This window comes from Protomyctophum bolini (assembly GCF_963924005.1).
Source record: "Protomyctophum bolini genome assembly, chromosome: 16".
In the NCBI taxonomy this organism is placed as follows: Eukaryota; Metazoa; Chordata; class Actinopteri; order Myctophiformes; family Myctophidae; genus Protomyctophum; species Protomyctophum bolini.
Genome location: NC_137877.1, coordinates 13,593,968 through 13,612,764, shown reverse-complemented (window position 1 = coordinate 13,612,764; position 18,797 = coordinate 13,593,968). Strand labels below are relative to the sequence as shown.

The 18,797-nt window shown below is 44.5% G+C and overlaps 1 protein-coding gene across 3 annotated transcripts in view; it reads right to left on the bottom strand.

Moving 5' to 3' along the window:
* The window catches only part of man1a2 (mannosidase, alpha, class 1A, member 2), a 475,750-nt gene that overhangs the window by 421,127 nt on the left and 35,826 nt on the right, over positions 1 to 18,797 (bottom strand). For all 3 annotated transcript variants that reach the window (XR_013965535.1, XM_080786092.1, XM_080786093.1), the window contains one exon: positions 14,254 to 14,512. Coding sequence is in view for 2 of the 3 variants with exons in the window: in XM_080786092.1 (XP_080642218.1) it covers positions 14,254 to 14,512 (259 nt within the window). In the remaining variant the exon portion in view is untranslated. The remainder of the gene's footprint in view (positions 1 to 14,253; positions 14,513 to 18,797) is intronic.

The window sequence follows — 18,797 nt, the reverse complement described above, 5'->3', positions numbered from 1 at the left end:
GGAGGCACAGCCTTGATTCATCACCAACGCACACTAGGGTTGCACACGCACACACACACACACACACACACACACACACACACACCAAAATAAAAAATCTGCTCGGCTCCCAGAGAAGAGCCACACTCCCAGCAGGAGGGCTTTGGAGGTTTGGGGAAGCGACTGGAGTTTGGAGTTATGTGCCGGCCCTGGACGACCTCCAGCCACTCTGAGTGATTTAAAGCGGCCGTCCCAACGACCTCTGCTGCCCTCTCTCTCTCTCTCTCTCATCTCCGTCCTGTGGGGGGGGGGCAATGCATCCTCCAAAGGCTCAGTGGAGGTTAGCAGGCGGGATCGGGAGACACGGGAATGAAGCAGCAAGGATAATGTCGCGTCCGAATTATACCCGGCTGGGTCGCTCCCCACCGCTGTAAATACATTCATGACGTGACAGGCCATAAATTCACCCCTTAAAATGGAAGACAGTAAGAGTCCAGATAAGGCTCTGTTTTATACAGCTCCCGCACACTGGGTTCAACCTGATAATGGGCCGCGAGGGCGTTTCGTTTCAGGGTAATGTACAGTCCCTCCACACGACTGTGGCCTTTTACAACACCTCATCATGCTGTAAAGGCCATGCTCATCTGGGGTTTATGGGATGAACACCTCTGTTCCTGGATTACGATGTTGACAACATTTTACATGCATTTCTTGGGATGGTCACACGGTATGGCTCAGCATATTACTGTAGGAACTCACTGGCACACCTTTCAGCTGTACAGTACTGTACAGTAGGAAAATATAATATCAGAACCAGAGAAGGGGAGCAATTTATGACCTCGGTGGCTTGGTGTGACTTTGCTGATCCAGCCTCGCGGGTTTGAATCCCAACGCATGCAAAACCTTATTTTTTTCACTTAAGGTTAGGTTTGGGCACAGTTTTACTGGAGTTAAAGTTAGGGTTAAGGTTAGGTTTAGGTAGAATTGTTTTACTGAGGTTAGGGTTAAGGTTAGGTTTAGGTAGAATAGTTTTACTAAGGTTAGGGTTAACACCTTGAGGGCCCGGGCATATTTAATCCATTAATAAAATGTGCCCATCGTCAGCAAGCGCCTCTAGGCTGTAGAGCGATGCGATCAGTTTCATAGCACAAATCTTTCATAGCACTCGGGCACATGACCGTGCACTTGAACTTGGCGGTGATTTACGTCATGCACCCCGATGGTGTTAATGAGGTTAAGGTCATAGCATAGTGTTTGTGCTCCCTTTAATAGCTACCTTCCAGCCAATAAAAAAGCTGTCAGTCATGCGTCGTCCTACGCTCACATTTATCACGTACAGTAGTATACACTCTCTGCTGCCATTCTTTTTTTACAGCATGTTAAAGAATAAAGACCCATTCACATACTATTCTACAATATGCTTGTTTGATTTAGATTCAGGGCTTTAAATAAAACCAAGCAGCATTTCCCTGACAAAGAGGGGGGGGGGGGGTTATATAACCAATTTCTTTCGAGAAACTCCCTCAGCTGGGATGACAAATCTCCCCGAGCTGTGAGGTTTTGAGTTGCTCCCTAGAAGGATTTGGTCCGTTTCCAATTTTACCAGAGTAATTTTATTTTTTTGATGCAAGAGTTTTTACACTGGCTTAATTGTATGCAAAGAGACTGTACATTTGTCATTGTGAAACTTTCTGGCAAATAAAATAAAAAAGTAGCCCATTACTTAATATGCAACACGACAATGTGATGAATACAATAGGTGAATAATAGGTTTGTTCATAAAACCAAGCTACAGTACTGGTCTATGAGTGCAACAAAAAGATTGGTTGAATGAATTAGTTTAAGAAGATCAATGTCAGGTGGCCAGTTGGTTTGTGGTGTGCAGAAGACATGCGAAATGCATGTTCCTGTACGTTCTGTGTGCGTTTTATTTATTATTATTATTATTCCGTGGTCTAGAATTCATGTTTTTCTTCAGTGACAAGACATGGCAGAGTGCCCAGATACACTGAAAGTGATCATTTTCAATGTGAGGCTTCTATGGCTCACTGCAGAATGCTATGGCTCACTGCAGAATGGACAGTTGAATCTATGTACAACCCGACAGACAGAGTACTGTATATACAGTACTGGACAAATCAAACAGATTTCCAGGATAAGCTGCAGACCGTTGGAAAATAAAAACCTGTTGCAGAGTAAACACGAGGACGACCACAGCTGAGCACAAAGGATTAAGCCAATGTAATGCTTTAATGGAGTGTAGGATAGAAGTAGGACTGCTAATAAACGGCCTGCTCAGGTCTGGCTGCTCCTTGCAGTGCCTTCAGGTGGATGGGGTGGTTTGAATGTGACAATAAACGATGGTCGACAGTTTGAAAACAATGGGTGGGTCTGGACTTCTCAAGTACGAAGCGCGTGAAATCCATGCTTTTTTTAAATCATGAAAATGTGGCGCAAATTTCGAATTTATATTTAACTAAAATCTTTGCTTCTGGAGGGTCCCTGGAACAACATATTTTGAGATGGGGGTCGAAGGCCACTTGCATATCCTTTTGGGGGGTCCTTGACATGAAAATGTTTGAGAACCACAGACATAGAAACAAAGATTTTTCAACTGTCATGATTTAGAAGGCATTTGTACTGTAGAATCGTCCTCAGGTCTAAATGGGTTAATGCATCCTGACCGTCAGTGTCAAACAAAACAAATGATACAGATACAGATGGGGTCATGAGCGTAAAACCACCTATAGTAGAAAATATATGATCCTGAATATTATAGTCTCTGCCGGGTGGAAAGCTCATCATGTCCAAGACTGCTGCTTTTCAGTAATCAAATTAAAAACAAAAGTAGCAGATCTTACAAGCTCAAAATGTGTAGCTTGGTGTTGCGTTTTGAGCTTGTGGATCTGCTAATGTTGATTGTCCTGGAAAGGACAGAAACATTTTAGACTATAGTGTTTGTTCAGGAACAGGATCTCTCTCTACAGCTCTTTTAGTAAACGGGTCGGGATACCAATTGTATACAATCAGGATAGATAACTCAGTCAGCAATACAGATTAAACAAGTGAAATTGGAAGTGGAACACTATAAAAAGTACGCTGGTAAATGGGTACCCTCTCCTGATAGGCTGAAATATGAATTGCCACCTACAGTACCTGAAAATATATTACCGGTATCTCTTCTGTTATAACTGGAGAGATGCAGAGACCCCTAGCCTACTATAAACAAACACTGTATAGCAATGTTTACTATCAGAATATAGTGCTGTAACCTTCTCTGGTGTGTATCTGTAACAATGCCAGGGGGGTTTGTGAGTTTCTCCGTGTGTGTCGGTGTGCAGCATGGAGGTGTATTTTTCCAAGGTGCTTCTCATTCATCCATAAATCAACCTAGGGACAGCTTCTCAAATATTAAGGATACTGCCAAGAGCGTGTGGCAGGCATACCACACTGCATCACAACAACTCACCCTGATCACAGTGGTGCACGAGTAGCTTGAGGAGCAAGGACTAACATAGAATAATGTATAGCTATAGCTCTGGGTGGCACGTCAATGTATCATTGGTTTACACATTGCTGCTTCAGCATTCAACTCACTCATACATCACAACAGCTGGCCGGCTGGTGTGAACACACACACACACACACACACACACACACACACACACACACACACACGTATGCTCTTTAGTTGATAAGGGAATACATCTGCAATGTTAAACACTTTCAACCTGGAGTCCATATTCTGGCATGTCATAGGCGGACATTCAGATAATTAGAGTGCGGTCCTCGGAGCCCAGGTCTCTGCCAGCCTGGGTTGTCTACTCTATCCCAGGGCCCGCAAACTCTGGAATTTAATCTCAGACAACTGGAAGGGAACATGACATATCTTGAGTCCGGAGATAATGTGTACAGATTCGCGCGAGTTTTGGACAGAATTTGTAATAGTAGCAAAAAGTGTGTTTTGAAGAAAACACAAAATGGCAGAAAGGTTTTGTCTGGCACTAATGTCCACATGGGGAGTTGCGTCATGATGATCCAATGAATGCAGAGTTCAACCTACAGTTCAAGAGCCAAATAGAGTTCTCAAACTCTGCCCGAACCCAACCTGGCCCATGCTAATTAGCCGGGCCGAGCATCGGGCTCTGTGTAGTGAGTTTCCGTGATGTTTTTCTTTTTCCAATGGCATTTCAGCAGCGATCACTGCAGGCAGCACAGCACAGAGAGAAGTGAACAATGGGAGACCGCTGCCTGGCCTCTGGTTTGCGCACCAAATGAGCATCTAACCAGTTAACTTGCCATATGCTTAAATGTTTTATAAAATCAATCGGATTATAACACGGTAGCTGAAGCGTCAGGTTGCACTTAGCTATCCCATTAACCCAGCTGGCTGCGACGAATAACCTAATCATTAATCAACGTCACCACTAGTCAATCCATATAAGTGATATAACTCTGTAAACGCTACATGTAACAAGCAACTTAGCAAGTGTATGATGACCAGGCAATGTTACAGTCCACTGCAGGCTACAGGCTATTTCATTTACACAATGCTGTATATTATAACCGCCGTCCGTCGGCGCGCCTCGTTATATGTGCCCAAAATAACAGATCTGTAAGCTGTCGAGAGACTCGAGACACGCCATTATAGCCAAGTTGGCAGATGATATAATAATATTGTCGCTCTGTCCGGGACTGTTGCATAACGGTGATGATTATACTTTGCGAACAGGGACAATACTTGGACATAACTGCTTCACTTCAGAGGAAACTAAAGGGACCAGCTGCTATTCATGTTTACTCACCACCACTGTCTGGAACAGTCTAACTAACGTGAGTTACATAAAAAAAGTATTTAGTGGCGTTTTTATTTTTTTGCTTTTTTCGGGCTTTAGGCTTAACATTATGGTAATCTTTAGGATCGGGCCGAGCCTCGGGCTGGCCCAGTTAGGGAAGGGTAGGGCCGGGTATCGGTATCGGATTGGTCTCAAAACAATCACAGATATTGATGACACAATAATAGTGTGACCGTCAATGGCTAAATTCTACATTAAATGTGTGTGTACTCATCTAATTCAGGGAAAATAGTAGTTTATTGATTGAATACTTTATTAACAACTTTGGGATTACATGGGGGTCAGTAGCCTAATGCATGTCAAACTGGGGATCCTTATACAGAGATGACTTCCGCACACCCGGTAGGTAATTTAGAGCAGGTGCGATGATGATGACGAGGCATATACAATGTGGAAAGGAGAGACACCCACACACCGCCACTTGCTTGGTTCAGAGCTTCTTAAATAAATGCTCTGAACCAAGCAAGTGGCGGTGTGTGGGTGTATCTCCTTTCCAAACTGGGGGTCCTTTAAATTAAACAGGTTGAGAATATCTGCTCGAGCCGTAAAGATCTTCTCTTATGGGGGTCCCTGGCATGTCTTTTCAAATGGGGGGTCCACGGGCTCCTTGACATGACAACGTTTGGGCACCACTGCCCTATAGGGCCTCGGCTTGTTTCCATTGTGGTCCTCTGTATAATATCTGGACAGGAATCTGTCAGAATCAGTAGGCAGATATCGTATTTTCATAATCGTGCACCCCTAGCTGCAACAAAATGACAAGTACGCTTCCATGGCAAGATGCCCAAAAGCAGAGTGGAGTGGAAGTAGTGTGTCTTTTGCCACCCCCTCTGTCACACTCCCTCCATCACCTGAGTGCTTAACAGGCAGCGCTCATTAAGGCCTGTCCTACACTTGGCATACTAAACACCATGCTGATGGTCTGGTGGAGGGGGTCTCTTCTGGAAAGTTCCCCTCATGCTCGGGGGGCGGGGGGGGGGGGGACGGGACACACCTCCAGCCAAGTAAATCACGGTGCATTCTCTGTCGCTGGTGGCGAGGTTGTCTACTCAGGCGCCCGGGGAAGTCAGGGGGACGCTCACAAACTTGACTTATATTAAAAGGGGAAATTACACCGTGTCAGCAGACAGAAATAATGATGGAAATAATTAGTTCTTTGGCTGGTCTCGTCTGGCAAAAGTTTGGCTTTCTCTACTGGCAGCTTTGTCAGACATCTGTCTGTCCAACTGCTGACTGTCTGGCGGTAAAGTGCTTAACCCATTTTGGGTGCAAACCCCTTTTGGTGTTAGCATCATGTTATGCTTTAGCTATTGAAAAATAGCAGATCTACAAGCTCATAGCGCGCTACAAGCTTGTAGGTCTGCTATTTTTGAAAAATCGAAGAACGACTGACATAGAAACATAGATTTTTCAGAAAACTGTCAGGATGTAGAAGACATTTTTAGAATCTGATCTCAGGTCAAAATGGGTTAATGGTGGGTGTGTTTTGGGATGTGCTGTACCCGTTTCACTGTGCCTCGGGAGATTCTTGTTAATTCTACAAAAGAAATCTTGCTGGTGAATCCGTTATATCTGGTGAGGTTCAGACTAAACTCAGCTACTACTGTCGTTCCTATTATGATCAAGAGAACTCACAAAAAATACATTTTTGCAGGAGAAAGCTGCAGGCATCATTAGGAATCAAAGAATGTGGTTCTCAAAGTTATCCAGAGAGAGAGAGAGAGAGAGAGAGAGAGAGAGAGAGAGAGAGAGAGAGAGAGAGAGAGAGAGAGAGAGAGAGAGGGAGAGGGAGAGGGAGAGGGAGAGAGAGAGAGAGGTCCGCCGCCATTAATTTGGGGGTCCTCAACACCACTGCCACAGACTGGCCATCCAAGATCATGGAAAAGCCAGAAATAATTTTCTACAAGAAAATAGTCCCAGACTGCCTGCAACAAACATGGCAGTCGGTAACCTCCCAAAACAAACTTTAATTCGACTCCTGAGGAGTAGCCACTAGGGTGGCTCCGGGTAGAAAACAGAGTTAAGCAATTGAAATTGGGACTGACATTTAAAATGGTAACTGCAGCTTTTCCCTCAGTACCCGCATACCTGACAAACTACCTCCAAAAAAGTGAGCGACTCCCACAGCCACAATACAAGAGGAAGCGAGAACAACGATCTGGTACTACACACTTTCAAAACAAACATGGGCAAATTCTCCTTCTACAGCACTGCCACCCAAGTGTGGAATGCCCCAACTCCCTCCCTAAAAGAAATGTGAATCGATGGTGTCCTTTAAAACTGTTTGACTGTACCCTGTACTGATTACATTTGTGTTTGACTGTACCCTGTACTGATTACATTTCTGTTTGACTGTACCGGGTGCAATACTTAGTTTAGACAGTCTTAATTTAGACTAGTCATTTGGTTAGACCAGTCATTAGTCCTACAACTACAACCTATCTCAAACCCTCACCCTAAACCTAACCTCCCACGGGGCAGCACACCTAAACCTATAACCTTAAACCATGTCTAACCAATGACTAGTCTAAACTAAGTATGCACCCCACTGTACCCTGTACTGATTACATTTCTGTTTGACTGTACCCTGTACTGATTACATTTCTGTTTGACTGTACCCTGTACTGATTACATTTCTGTTTGACTGTACCCTGTACTGATTACATTTCTGTCAATAAAGTATTCAATCAATCATTGAAACGGGACCTTTTTTATGGATGGAGAGTATTTCTAAAATGGTGCTAAAAAATGGTGCTTTTCAACGTGACGTCCGATTTTGGGAAACCATTTATAGCCTATTATTGGCAAAACATTTCAACAAAATATCTCAAACGGCTAACCACACACACCACGATGTGTCACACAAGCTTGTAGACTGGCTATTCTAACCATACAACATAGGGCTTAAATGGATGCAACCCCATTTTAAAATGAAAACGTAGCCTGTTAACGTACATAGTCATTCCCCCTCCGAGTCTCTCTCTCAGAAAGACGCTGCATAGCAGATGGCCTTGTATGATGTAATGCCCTCCAGATTTCTGCGTGCCATTTCCTACATAGGACAGCTCTGCTTTCATCCCAGCCCCTCTCTCTCTGTCTGAATACATACAGTATAGGAAACAGAGGATTATTGATTCCGCACTAAAGAATGGGAGCTTCTCATCATCGGTGAGTCACCGCAGAAAGACTGGTTGGGTTCTAAATCACACACAAAACAGACGCATAAATACATAGGGAGACACGTCGGGAACATTAAACTCCAGTCCGCGCGGTCGTGCTGTGGTTTATGTCTTACTCGCCGCCAACATGTGTCGCGGCTCGCGTTAACAGATCCGTCTTTCAGAGGCAATCATGCCGGGTCGTGTACCAGCTGATGGTTTTCCGTAAACCACCGGCTGGTGGCGGCCCAGGCGGTCACACAACGGACATGGTTTGATGACCCCCAGCCCACCTTGCATGACAACTCATGGACAATCTCTGCATTGTGTAACGCTGCGGAGTGCCATGGATCTATATTTCAACACCCACCCCACAGCCGCTGCTGCAAATGCATCTCTTAGTCTTAATATCTATTGGCCATTAGTTTGAAAGCAGTTATGCAATTATGTATGGGCACCTGGTAGCCCTTGGCTAAGTCCCTCCCCAACCCGTCCTTTAGGCATGTTAGCAGCGAGTAGAGGAGACGGGGCAGGCTGTCCCCGTTGAGATGCATGTTAAATATGGATCTCTCAATTTACAATTTACAATTTAGGCATTTAGCAGACGCTCTTAATCCAGAGCGACTTACATTAAGCAAGAACAAAAAGCATGGGAATACATCACATAAAGACATTTATCATGAAACATGCGTAGCTAAGAAAGTAACAGTGGAATATCTATAATGAAACTATACATATAAGCTATACATCTATACTACTATGCTACACATATGTACTATAACGTGCTATGACTACATACAATGCACTTATGCTGTCTACATAACATGCTATAAGTCTGTATCAAATGCTATCTAAGTCTACAGAATTGCTATCTAAGGGGGTGGGGTAAGTGCTATGGGCCATGATGGAGTCTGAAAAGGTGGGTTTTCAGACTACGGCGGAAGATTGGGAGTGATGCTGCAGTTCTGACTGCAATGGGAAGTGCATTCCACAGTTTTGGAGCCAGAAGGGAGAAGAGTTTGGGACGTGTGGAGCGTTGTCCCGGCGTTTTTAGTGAGGGTACTTCCAGCTTCCCTGCGTTGGCTGATCTGAGTGAGCGGGAGGGTTTGTAGGGTTCGATCATACTTGCAAGATATTAATAATCGAGCAGTATAGCAAGAGCAAACCAAATGTCTTCTAAATCTAGTCAACCAGGCCTGCAGTAGGCGATGCACTGGACAAATGTGCATGAATCTTTTTTAAATAAACTAGAAATACGAGGAAATGACAGAGGGAGAAACCGTATCCAACATCAACTTTAACGACCGCAAAACAGGAGCTTTCATGTTGCAAGGTAAGACTACGGTCATTAGTATTATTGTCATCACCTGGGTGGGTCAGTCGTGTAACTTTCCCGATGTTAAGCTGAGTATGTCTTCAACAACACTCAACCATTAGGGTTTTCAACCATTATAGACGGAGTATACGTTGGGGTACGTATATATATGGACCTGGGATATGATGCCACCTAGCGCGTTTATATACATACATGGGGAAAAAATAGTTACGGTAAAAAGAAATAAAAAAAAAAGCTTGTGCAGAATTCTCCTTTAAGGCAATGGAAAGAGAGCGACACAGACAAAGAGAGTAGAAAGCGAGGAGATAGGCGACACTGCTTGAAAAGAGGAGTTAACGGGCAATTATGGACACTAGATTTGCCGGCATATATACAGTAATATATAGGCGTGATGGTACAATTCGGGAGTTTACCGGAGTTTGTAGGAAAGTTTACCGGGAGTTTCCTGTAATATACACATCCGTATTCCATGCTTTTTGCGCAGTGTGAGATGGCTGCACGGGGCCGTTTCCACAGAATATCCCACCTCTCCCATGCAGGGTAAAGCGCTGGTGTCTCTTTAAGAGCCCATAGATCTGTCTAAAAGCACCATTTAGGTCGCACTTAAAAAAAGCCCCGCTGGACAGATCAATTTATCCGACTGTACCACACACACACACACACACACACACACACACACCCACTTGCACGCATGCTTCGATGCCAACCCCGAATCTAATGGTTTGCATTCACTCAACAGTCCCAAGCTGACTGGTTTGTGAGCCAAGTCAAGAGGCCAGTCAGTCTGTCTGTCATAAAGCCATGTGGAAGACTGGGCTCAGGCCAGGAGGCTCAACAACGGTTTACAATGTAGGCATTTCAGACGCTCTTAAATCCAGAGCGATTTACAATAAGCAAGCACACGTTACTTTGTTCTTTTCTCTTCTTTTTTAAATCGTTGCTGTCGGTTGGAAACCTCATAGCGTGTGTCCAAAACTGAACCCCTTTTGAACCCCTTTTGGTGTTTTAAATGTTATAATTTAGCTATTGAAAAATAGCAGATCTACAAGCTCATAGCGCGCCACTCAGAGCTTGTAGGTCTGCTATTTTTGAAAAATCGTTAAAATGTGGCACAAATCATTGAATATACATTTTTAACAAAAATATTTGCTTCTGGGGGGTCCCTGGAACTACATATTTTGGCATGAAAAAGGTTGAGCACCACTGACATAGAAACATAGGTCTTTCAGAAAAAAATTAGGATTTAGAAGCCTTTTTTTCCAGTCCAAAATGGGTTAAAATAAAGAAAATAGCAGAACGACAAGCTCAAAACTTGGAGTTTGTAGGACGTTAATTTGGAGATAAGAGGTTACTGCCCAACAGCAATGAAATGGTGCAGCAGGAGCAGTCATTACAGTTGGAAATGTGTCAAAATGTGTCAAAACTCAAAGAAACTGAAAATAGTCGATCCACATGCTCAGGGTTACAACACGTCTTCCTGATTCACCTGCTGTTAATTTATGTGCTGCCAATTCCTGCCAATTAACACATTTTACACCTGGCTGACACTAGATTCTACAAAATGTCCTCTAAATCAGTTAAGACAGTTTGTGTCAGTGGTGCTCAACCTTTTTCATGTCAAGGACCCCCAGAATTATCTGTATTTGGCCGCGGACCCCCATCTGAAAATATGTTGTTCCAGGGACCCCCCGCCCCCCCCAGAAGCAAAGATGAGCTAAAATCGTTCGCTCTGAAAGAAAAATTTAAAACAAGTATAACATAATGCTTAGAACACAAAAAGAGAGAAGCACATTAATCAGAGCTGTGATGTGGGTAGTGCCGAGCACATATATCATATATTCAATAAAACGGCTTTCAAGGGGCTTCTTAATGTAACTTCCAAAATTAAACAATGAGCCCCGTACACCTACACTGTTGCTCAGGAGAGAAAAGGGGGACTTATTACATTCCTACACTATATCTAAGCCATTAGTTGCACTGATACAGTTATTGCTGCAGCTCGAAGCTAACAATATCTCACTGGACAGAGTGGTACTGGGAGTCATTACAATATCTCACTGGACAGAGTGGTACTGGGAGTCATTACAATATCTCACTGGACAGACAGAGTGGTACTGGGAGTCATTACATTTTGTTTCCTGTCCTCAGCTGGCCTCTCCATCTCAAGACAAAAGGCTAATTGGCGGCTAATGTCCACTCCGGTAATTAGCGGTATATAGCAGAGCAGCTCAGAGCTCAGAGCTAAATGGTGCTTTGGCTTTGGAGGAGACGAAGGTTTTTTTTTTTTTTGTTCCATGCAGTCTGTGAAATATGTATAGACAGGGGGGAGGGCAGGGGGGGGTTATTGCAATGCGCAGACAACGTAATTGCGTGGAGCCCCGAGGCTGGGCAGCCCCGCCGCCAATCTGCCCTGCCAGCCCCCCACTCTGTTTAATATGTATTGAGACTAGAGGACATACAAAAATCTGGTGAAGTTTATCTCTGGAGAAATGTAGGGCAAAATAATCTGAACGTCTTTGTGTAGACAGACATAATATAACCCTCTACTAACACACCATCTCCCCACCAATCTCTGTCTGTCCTTCGCATATCGACAACAGTTCACCTCATCGGCTCCACACTTGGCCGACGTACTGCTGGGGACCCACGGGAGAGCAGCGTGGTGTGGCTCTCCAGACATGGCAGCCATACAACAGTTATTGACAAGTCATTTAGCGCTTTCCTCTGAAATCAAAGTCGCCTTACAAAAACCCATGCAGAAGTGATTGCTCCCTGTCTGGCCCTCATACAGACTCTATACATTACAGTCACTGTAATGTATATTCATACAGAATATACATTACATAACAGAGCCTCACTGGATGTGACATTATGATGCAAGCCCAACGACCGCCATCATCTTAGCCCATTGTTTCTCTGAGTGGTGTCCGGGCACCCCCAGGGGTCCTTGAGGGGGTTCCAGAGGGTCTCCAGCTAAATGTTTTATCACAGCACCAGGCTATTCGAAAATAGCAGATCCACACATGCTCACAGCGTGTCATGGTATGCTATATTTGAATTGTTATTACAAATATAACAGAATATCTTCTTCTTACATACATCTACTCTTCTGGGCGCCTTTTCAGATGGAGGTCCGCGGCCAAATACATAGTCTACATAGTACTACATACAAAGTTTGGGGGTCGTTGACTTGTAAAACTTTGAGAAGTACTGCGATATCAGACTGAGGCACCGTCACAATATCTCCTGTGGCGATCACGACACCATCGGGAGGCAGAGGTCTGCGAAGCCGAGCAAGGCGTGCTACAGACTCAAGGACTTGTTCACAACCCTCGTTTGGGGAGCGTACAGCATTCTCTCTGAATCGTAATTATGAACGGGAACAAAAGAGTCATTCTAGACACAAAAGGCCCTGGAAACCGGAGTGGGGTGAGCGAAACGGCTGCTCCCTTGCACGCGGGATCGCTCAGAATTCAAGGAGCATTTAAAGGGAGACACGATTATGCCAGACAATAACTGTGGTGTGTGTGTGTGTGTGTGTGTGTGTGTGTGTGTGTGTGTGTGTGTGTGTGTGTGTGTGTGTGTGTGTGTGTGTGTGTGTGTGTGTGTGTGTGTCAGATATATTAGCAGCACCATCTGCGTCCTATGGCCCTCTGACTCTTTCCTAAGGGTGATTTTTACATTTAATTGCGCACTGGCTTTTCCGTGCCAAAAATAGACCATCTCCAAGGTCACAACGTGTCACGCCTCATGGCGACGCATTGGGAGCCTTTAGGCTCGACAAGTGGTTCTCATCAAACCTTTTCAAGACAAGGAACCTCAAATTCATATGAATTAGGCCGCGGACCCCCAACCCGAAAAGGTTTTGTGCCAGGGACCCCAAGAAGAGAAGATTTACCGGTATGTTAACATCAACATTTTCCATATTGTTCAAAACCTTTCAAAAATAGCAGCTCGCAGAGCTTGTAGATCTGCTATTTTTGAATAGCCTACATCTAAAAGTGGCTAAAATGATTGCGATGCTACACCAATGCAGAGACATGCATTGGTGTCCAAGGACTCCGCTTTAAGGCATTTGAAGCAACGGGCTCGCTGTGCACTTGTAGAGCTGCCATTTTCACTGGCATGGGTCCCGGCAAACGTCTAATCTCTCTTTTGGGTCTCGACCTGAAAAGTTTTAGAACCGCTGTTGTAGACTCAGAGCATCTATAAATCAGGCAATACACTGACTTATAGGAGGAAACGGAATTGCTTGCAGATGTAGAATGGGTCACACCGGTCCAACACACACACACAAACACACCAGGTAATTTACAACCTTGCTCGGAGCCCTAAAATCCTGCAACAATCCCGTTCCCCTGCCCACCCAGCTCGCTCCGTCCCCAACCCTGAAAGGAGAGAGGGACGACGACTGAACGGGCTAAAGCTAAATCAAATCCCATGACTGAAAACTGTTAGGCCAAAAATGGTCCCAATCTGTGATTCATAAAAACGGAGTGTTTCCTCAACAAATTAGCACAATACTCATGAATAATCTTTCTAAACCGATATGCTCCACATTCCAGCTGAAAAAATTGCAGATTGAGGTTTTTTCCTTTCATGAACTATCCGAGATCATAAACATGCTTCTGAACATTCATTCTGTAGCTGGTTTGACCACTTCAAATACTCATGAATCAAATCTATTCTATTGCTAGTTTCAAATTACTCACAATTAATCACAAATATAACTAATAATACATTTGTAGATTGCCTATTTTCGGTGCACAAGATGATTCCATTGAAGACTGCTGTGGAATCCAAATGACGCTCAGTCGCAGCGACTGAGAACTTGAATCCATGCGTTTGTTTAGAAAGAACTTCACACAGGACACAACCCATTGGGGCCCCCCCCCCACGCACGGTTGGTTCCTACGTAACGTACCTCTCTGATCTTGTCCCGTTTCTCCTTGACGTCGGGCTCCGGGGGCTCTCCGTCGCCGACGCCCACCACCTTGGGCATGGGCACGGGGGGCAGAGGTTTGGGTAGGTCCTGCTTCTTCAGGTCCTCCACCACCTTGCTCTTCTCCGTCTGGATCTCTGCCTGCAGCTCCTCGCGGGACTTCCTCAGCTTCTCTTTGGCCTCCTGCAACGCCCGCTCGTGGTCAGCGCGGATCTTGTCCCGCAGGCTCTCCTCCTCCTCTCTGCAGGGGGTTGGGGGGGAAGACAGGAAGTTTGTTTTTTTAGTCAGGTTCAAGGGTTCAAGGTTGTATTTTATCGTTACATCTAGTGTACAGGTACTTAACAGTAAAACTAATTTTTGTTTGGCTTTCTTCAGACAATACAGCAGCATAGATAGCATCAAACAGCAAAACATTTATAGAATAAAGAGTGCAAGAAGGAGCAAACAAAGAGTAAAAAAATAATAACATATGTACACGGCACGCACATGTTTTCCCTGTAGTAGCAAAGGTTTTGTGAACAGCCTTCACAGCCAGTATGTTATGTTCCATATATACAAAACACGTTTAGTTTAGAAGGTGCAATTTGAGCATAATAGTGCGAGAAGAGGGAAAAGGTGTATTTTTCTAATATTTTCAAAAGTAGCAGCTTGCAGCGTGGCATAAAGTGATATGCTGTGAGCTTTTACATTTATCTGGGGACCCCCTATGATCACGGCTTGAGGGGCTGCAGCTGAGGCAAGACATCGCCAAAGCATTTCCGGGGGTCCCCAGACCCAAAAACGTTGAGAAACCCTGCTGTAGAGGACACATTATCTTGTACAGGACAATTAGTTTGTCTAAGGTGAATTGGTTAAGGCTAAGGTAACTAAATTACACACAAAATATATCACAAATGTTGTACAATACACTACCAATTCAGAATCAGAAGCCACACTATTACGATGTAGCAACGGACAGCGGCCCTTCACACAGTACGGAGACAAGCAACCAGCAAAAAAGAAAATTGCTTTATTCTAAACCCGAGCACATTCTGTCCTGACCTTAAGAATAAGCACGCTCGAGGCTCCGGAGGAGCGCGCGGGAGGATTTCCAGCACGTCCGCTAACATGGTGTCCAGTTGTCCACTGTGATGATTAGTGTCCAACATAAACATGTCCTAAATGATGTGATGCCCCCAATGTGAGACCAGAACTCCCTGGAAATACTCCCACAGCACACGGCCAGTTCAACCTATTTTAATTCACAACAGTCAACACTTAAAACTGTTGTCACCTGGACTTTAACAGCCAAGTGAAGCCTAGTAATTTCCAGCAGCTCAAACAAAACACTATAGAGAGAGGGTCACTTGTAAAAATGCTTGGCTTAGATTAGGTGTAGCTCTGTTTGATGCAGAAACACAACATAATTGACATAATTGCCTTGACACAAATAACATTAACAAGTGTGGAGTGTCAGCCGGACACACACACCCCTCTGAACTGAACTGAAAGCTCAGAGTTTAGTTTCCCCCCCCCAACCCCTTGAATATGATTGAAGAGAATGATTACTTTGATTATGGTAAGCTTGCATACCATACAGTAAGAACTCCTGTAACTGTCACCGGATTGTGTTTATATTAAGCCCGAGTTACACCTACAGTAGTTACCGCGCAGATAGCCGACCCACAAGCTCCACAACGCATCGTTGTGAGCTTGTAGATTTGGCTATTTTTAAATTCAGGCCTAAAGCAGCCATCCTCATTACATTACGGTTACATCAGCTACAGGAAGTAGGACAGGTAGAGGCAGTGCCTCCACGGAACCTCATTGATGAGGACGATGTGTGGAGAGACAGCCTCACAAGGAGTCTCTCTGGATGCATAGTAGGCTAATAATGGAACACCAGTTGGGTGAGGTGGATAGTTTTAGTTTACTGTTCAAGATAGGTAGTAGGCTAATATGTTGTGCTTCACTTTTATTTCAATCAATTTTTTCACCCAGTGCTCATTGCCTAAGAAGCTTGGAAATCCTGGGCGCTACTCTCCCTCTGCCCACCTGGGGAGAGCCCCGAACTGAGCTCATGCTTCCTTCAATGCATGAGGAGTGAGCGGGCCGCTTATCTTATTCTTCTTACCCGGTAGGACATAGCGTGTGGAAGGAACACGTTATTCAAACCAGTTTCTTCCCTCTCCATCATCTTTTTTTGCCATTATTGCCATTTTGTTAATGTTATTGCCATTTTTCTAAATGGCTGTCATGGTCACAGGACAAATCTAAACAGTTGAGTATACCACAGTATTCCTCATCCTTGAAAATGTGGGATTAGTTACCGGTATACCAGAATCATAGAACCTGAATTGGTAAAATAGCAGCAGGTGGTGGCCATTTTGGAAAATGGCTGCCATGGTCACCACGGGACAAATCTGCGATGGCCCTGTAGCCAAGTTCCATATGGCATGCTCTAACTGTGTGCCAAATTTCATACATTTATCGTAAAGTGCAAAATTCCATCAAAATTCTGCCCGTAGAGCCTGATCGTGATGCCAACGCTGTATTTACACATTTTGCTGTGGACCTCTAAAGGACCACCTGGGGACCCTCTGGAACCCACTTTGAGAACAACTGGATTAAAGGACTGAGAGGGTGATATGCCCCATCAGCCCTATACAGTAGGGCTAGAAGTCAGAGGAATAAGGGCTTTAACACAAGCCAAAGTAACACAGTTTGCTGAACTGTCACTGTTAACACATTTAGTACATAACACGTCCTGAAACGTCATAAGGATTGGAACCGAGAGGTGCCTTAGACGTCTGTGGACGTCCTAGCGACGTCCAAACGACGCGGGGCGAGATGATAATATTCAGAATTATTCCTTCTTTTTTTTTTGGCATTTCGCTTTTCGCTTGCCGTATGCTAACGCTCTGTGCAAATATTAGCTTGTCATTGACTCCCATGTTAGCGCGGCGGAAAGAATGACTCGTATCTCCTGATCCAGGGCGCTCTCCGTGGTGATGAATGGATCGATATGCTGGCGCTGCGTTTCTGCTCCTCATCCGTCTCTCCCGCAAAATATGAACTCTTTTTGGAGCGTATATAAATATATTAAGATGATCGGAGATTTTGAGGTCACTTTGTCAGTCAACTTTTTTAAGAACGTATTTCCGGTTCATGGCTTTCAAAATAGAAGCGATCACTACTCTGGCGATTACTCTGGCGCAAGCAGCGCCTTTATTTTGATGCAGTTCCGGTACTAAATGTGTTAAGACGTCACAGAAAGAAGTGGACATGGGGTGAAGATGGGGCCACCAGACGGCCAGTTGAATGTCAGGGATGCTGTGGTAGAATTCATGGCTGAGCAGACAGTAGAGTTTATCCTGGATGCGAGGGAACAAGAACACATAGCGAAGAGAAAAAGAAGAAAAAAATAACAGTGACCTTTCACGGCTCACAGAACACCCAGGGCAGGCGACACACTCAGAACAAGTGTGAGGAGGCCTGCCAGCAGCAGCTGTCATGCCTCCACTCAGTGTGGGGGGAATCCCAGCAGTACTACCAGTATATTGTGTCAGCGCAGTTTTGAAGGAAGGTTTAGTACATAAATAAGATGATCGTTGCTGTTGAGGAGAAACCTCTCATCTCCATTACCGTGGCAATATTGTGACCAGCATGGATTGCCTGACAAAGATCCCCCCAAAACATTTAGGCCTAGGGACCATGATTCCGTGTGAGGAGTGGACGTTTTTGGTTTTTAAGTTGGTGATCCTTGCCTATACGTCTGGACGTAATTGCGCTGGACAATATTCTACTTATTGTACAACATTTGCTTGTAAATCTGCTACGTTGATGTTTTTGTGTGACGCTGTGGAGCTTGTAAATCTGCTACTTTTGTGTGACGCTGTGGTATGATCAAGTAGGGTGTTACTTTAACAAAAAAGTAAAAAACACAAAAAGTTACGTTCGAGTTACGTATGGTTCGATATTCATTAAGGTGGCATGCATTGTGGGAGGGAGCAGAGGTCCTGTGGTGTGTGTGTGTGTGTGTGTGTGTGTGTGTGTGTGTTCTCGTCAGAGTGAAGGTGAGGAGTGGAGAGAGCACAAAATAAAGAGAAGGAGGCATTGAGAATATTGTGCCTTGCGCGTTGGGTCTGCAAGAAGCTCAATGCTACTGTGTTGAGTTGTGTGATGCTGCGGCATGATCAAGTAGAGCGTTAACTTACGAGAAAACACAAAAAAACTTAGAATATGGAGATACGATAAGCCCGACAGCTTCTAAAAATATGATGCTGCTGAATATGAGGTGTGACTCCCCATGGCTACGCAACCTCGCTCTGGAAAAACAGGCTTCATGAATATTCACATCTGTCTGTCCACACGTATTAATTGCTGGAAAAACGGTTATTTCTCTACCCTATACAGCGGGAATGAAGAGAGACAGAGAGAGGAAATATATATCTGTATATCGTCTCTGTCGGGTGGAAACATCGTGTGTCCAAAAGTGTTTGGGATTCAGATTTAAAAACGGCAGAGCTGAAAGCTCAGATCTGCTA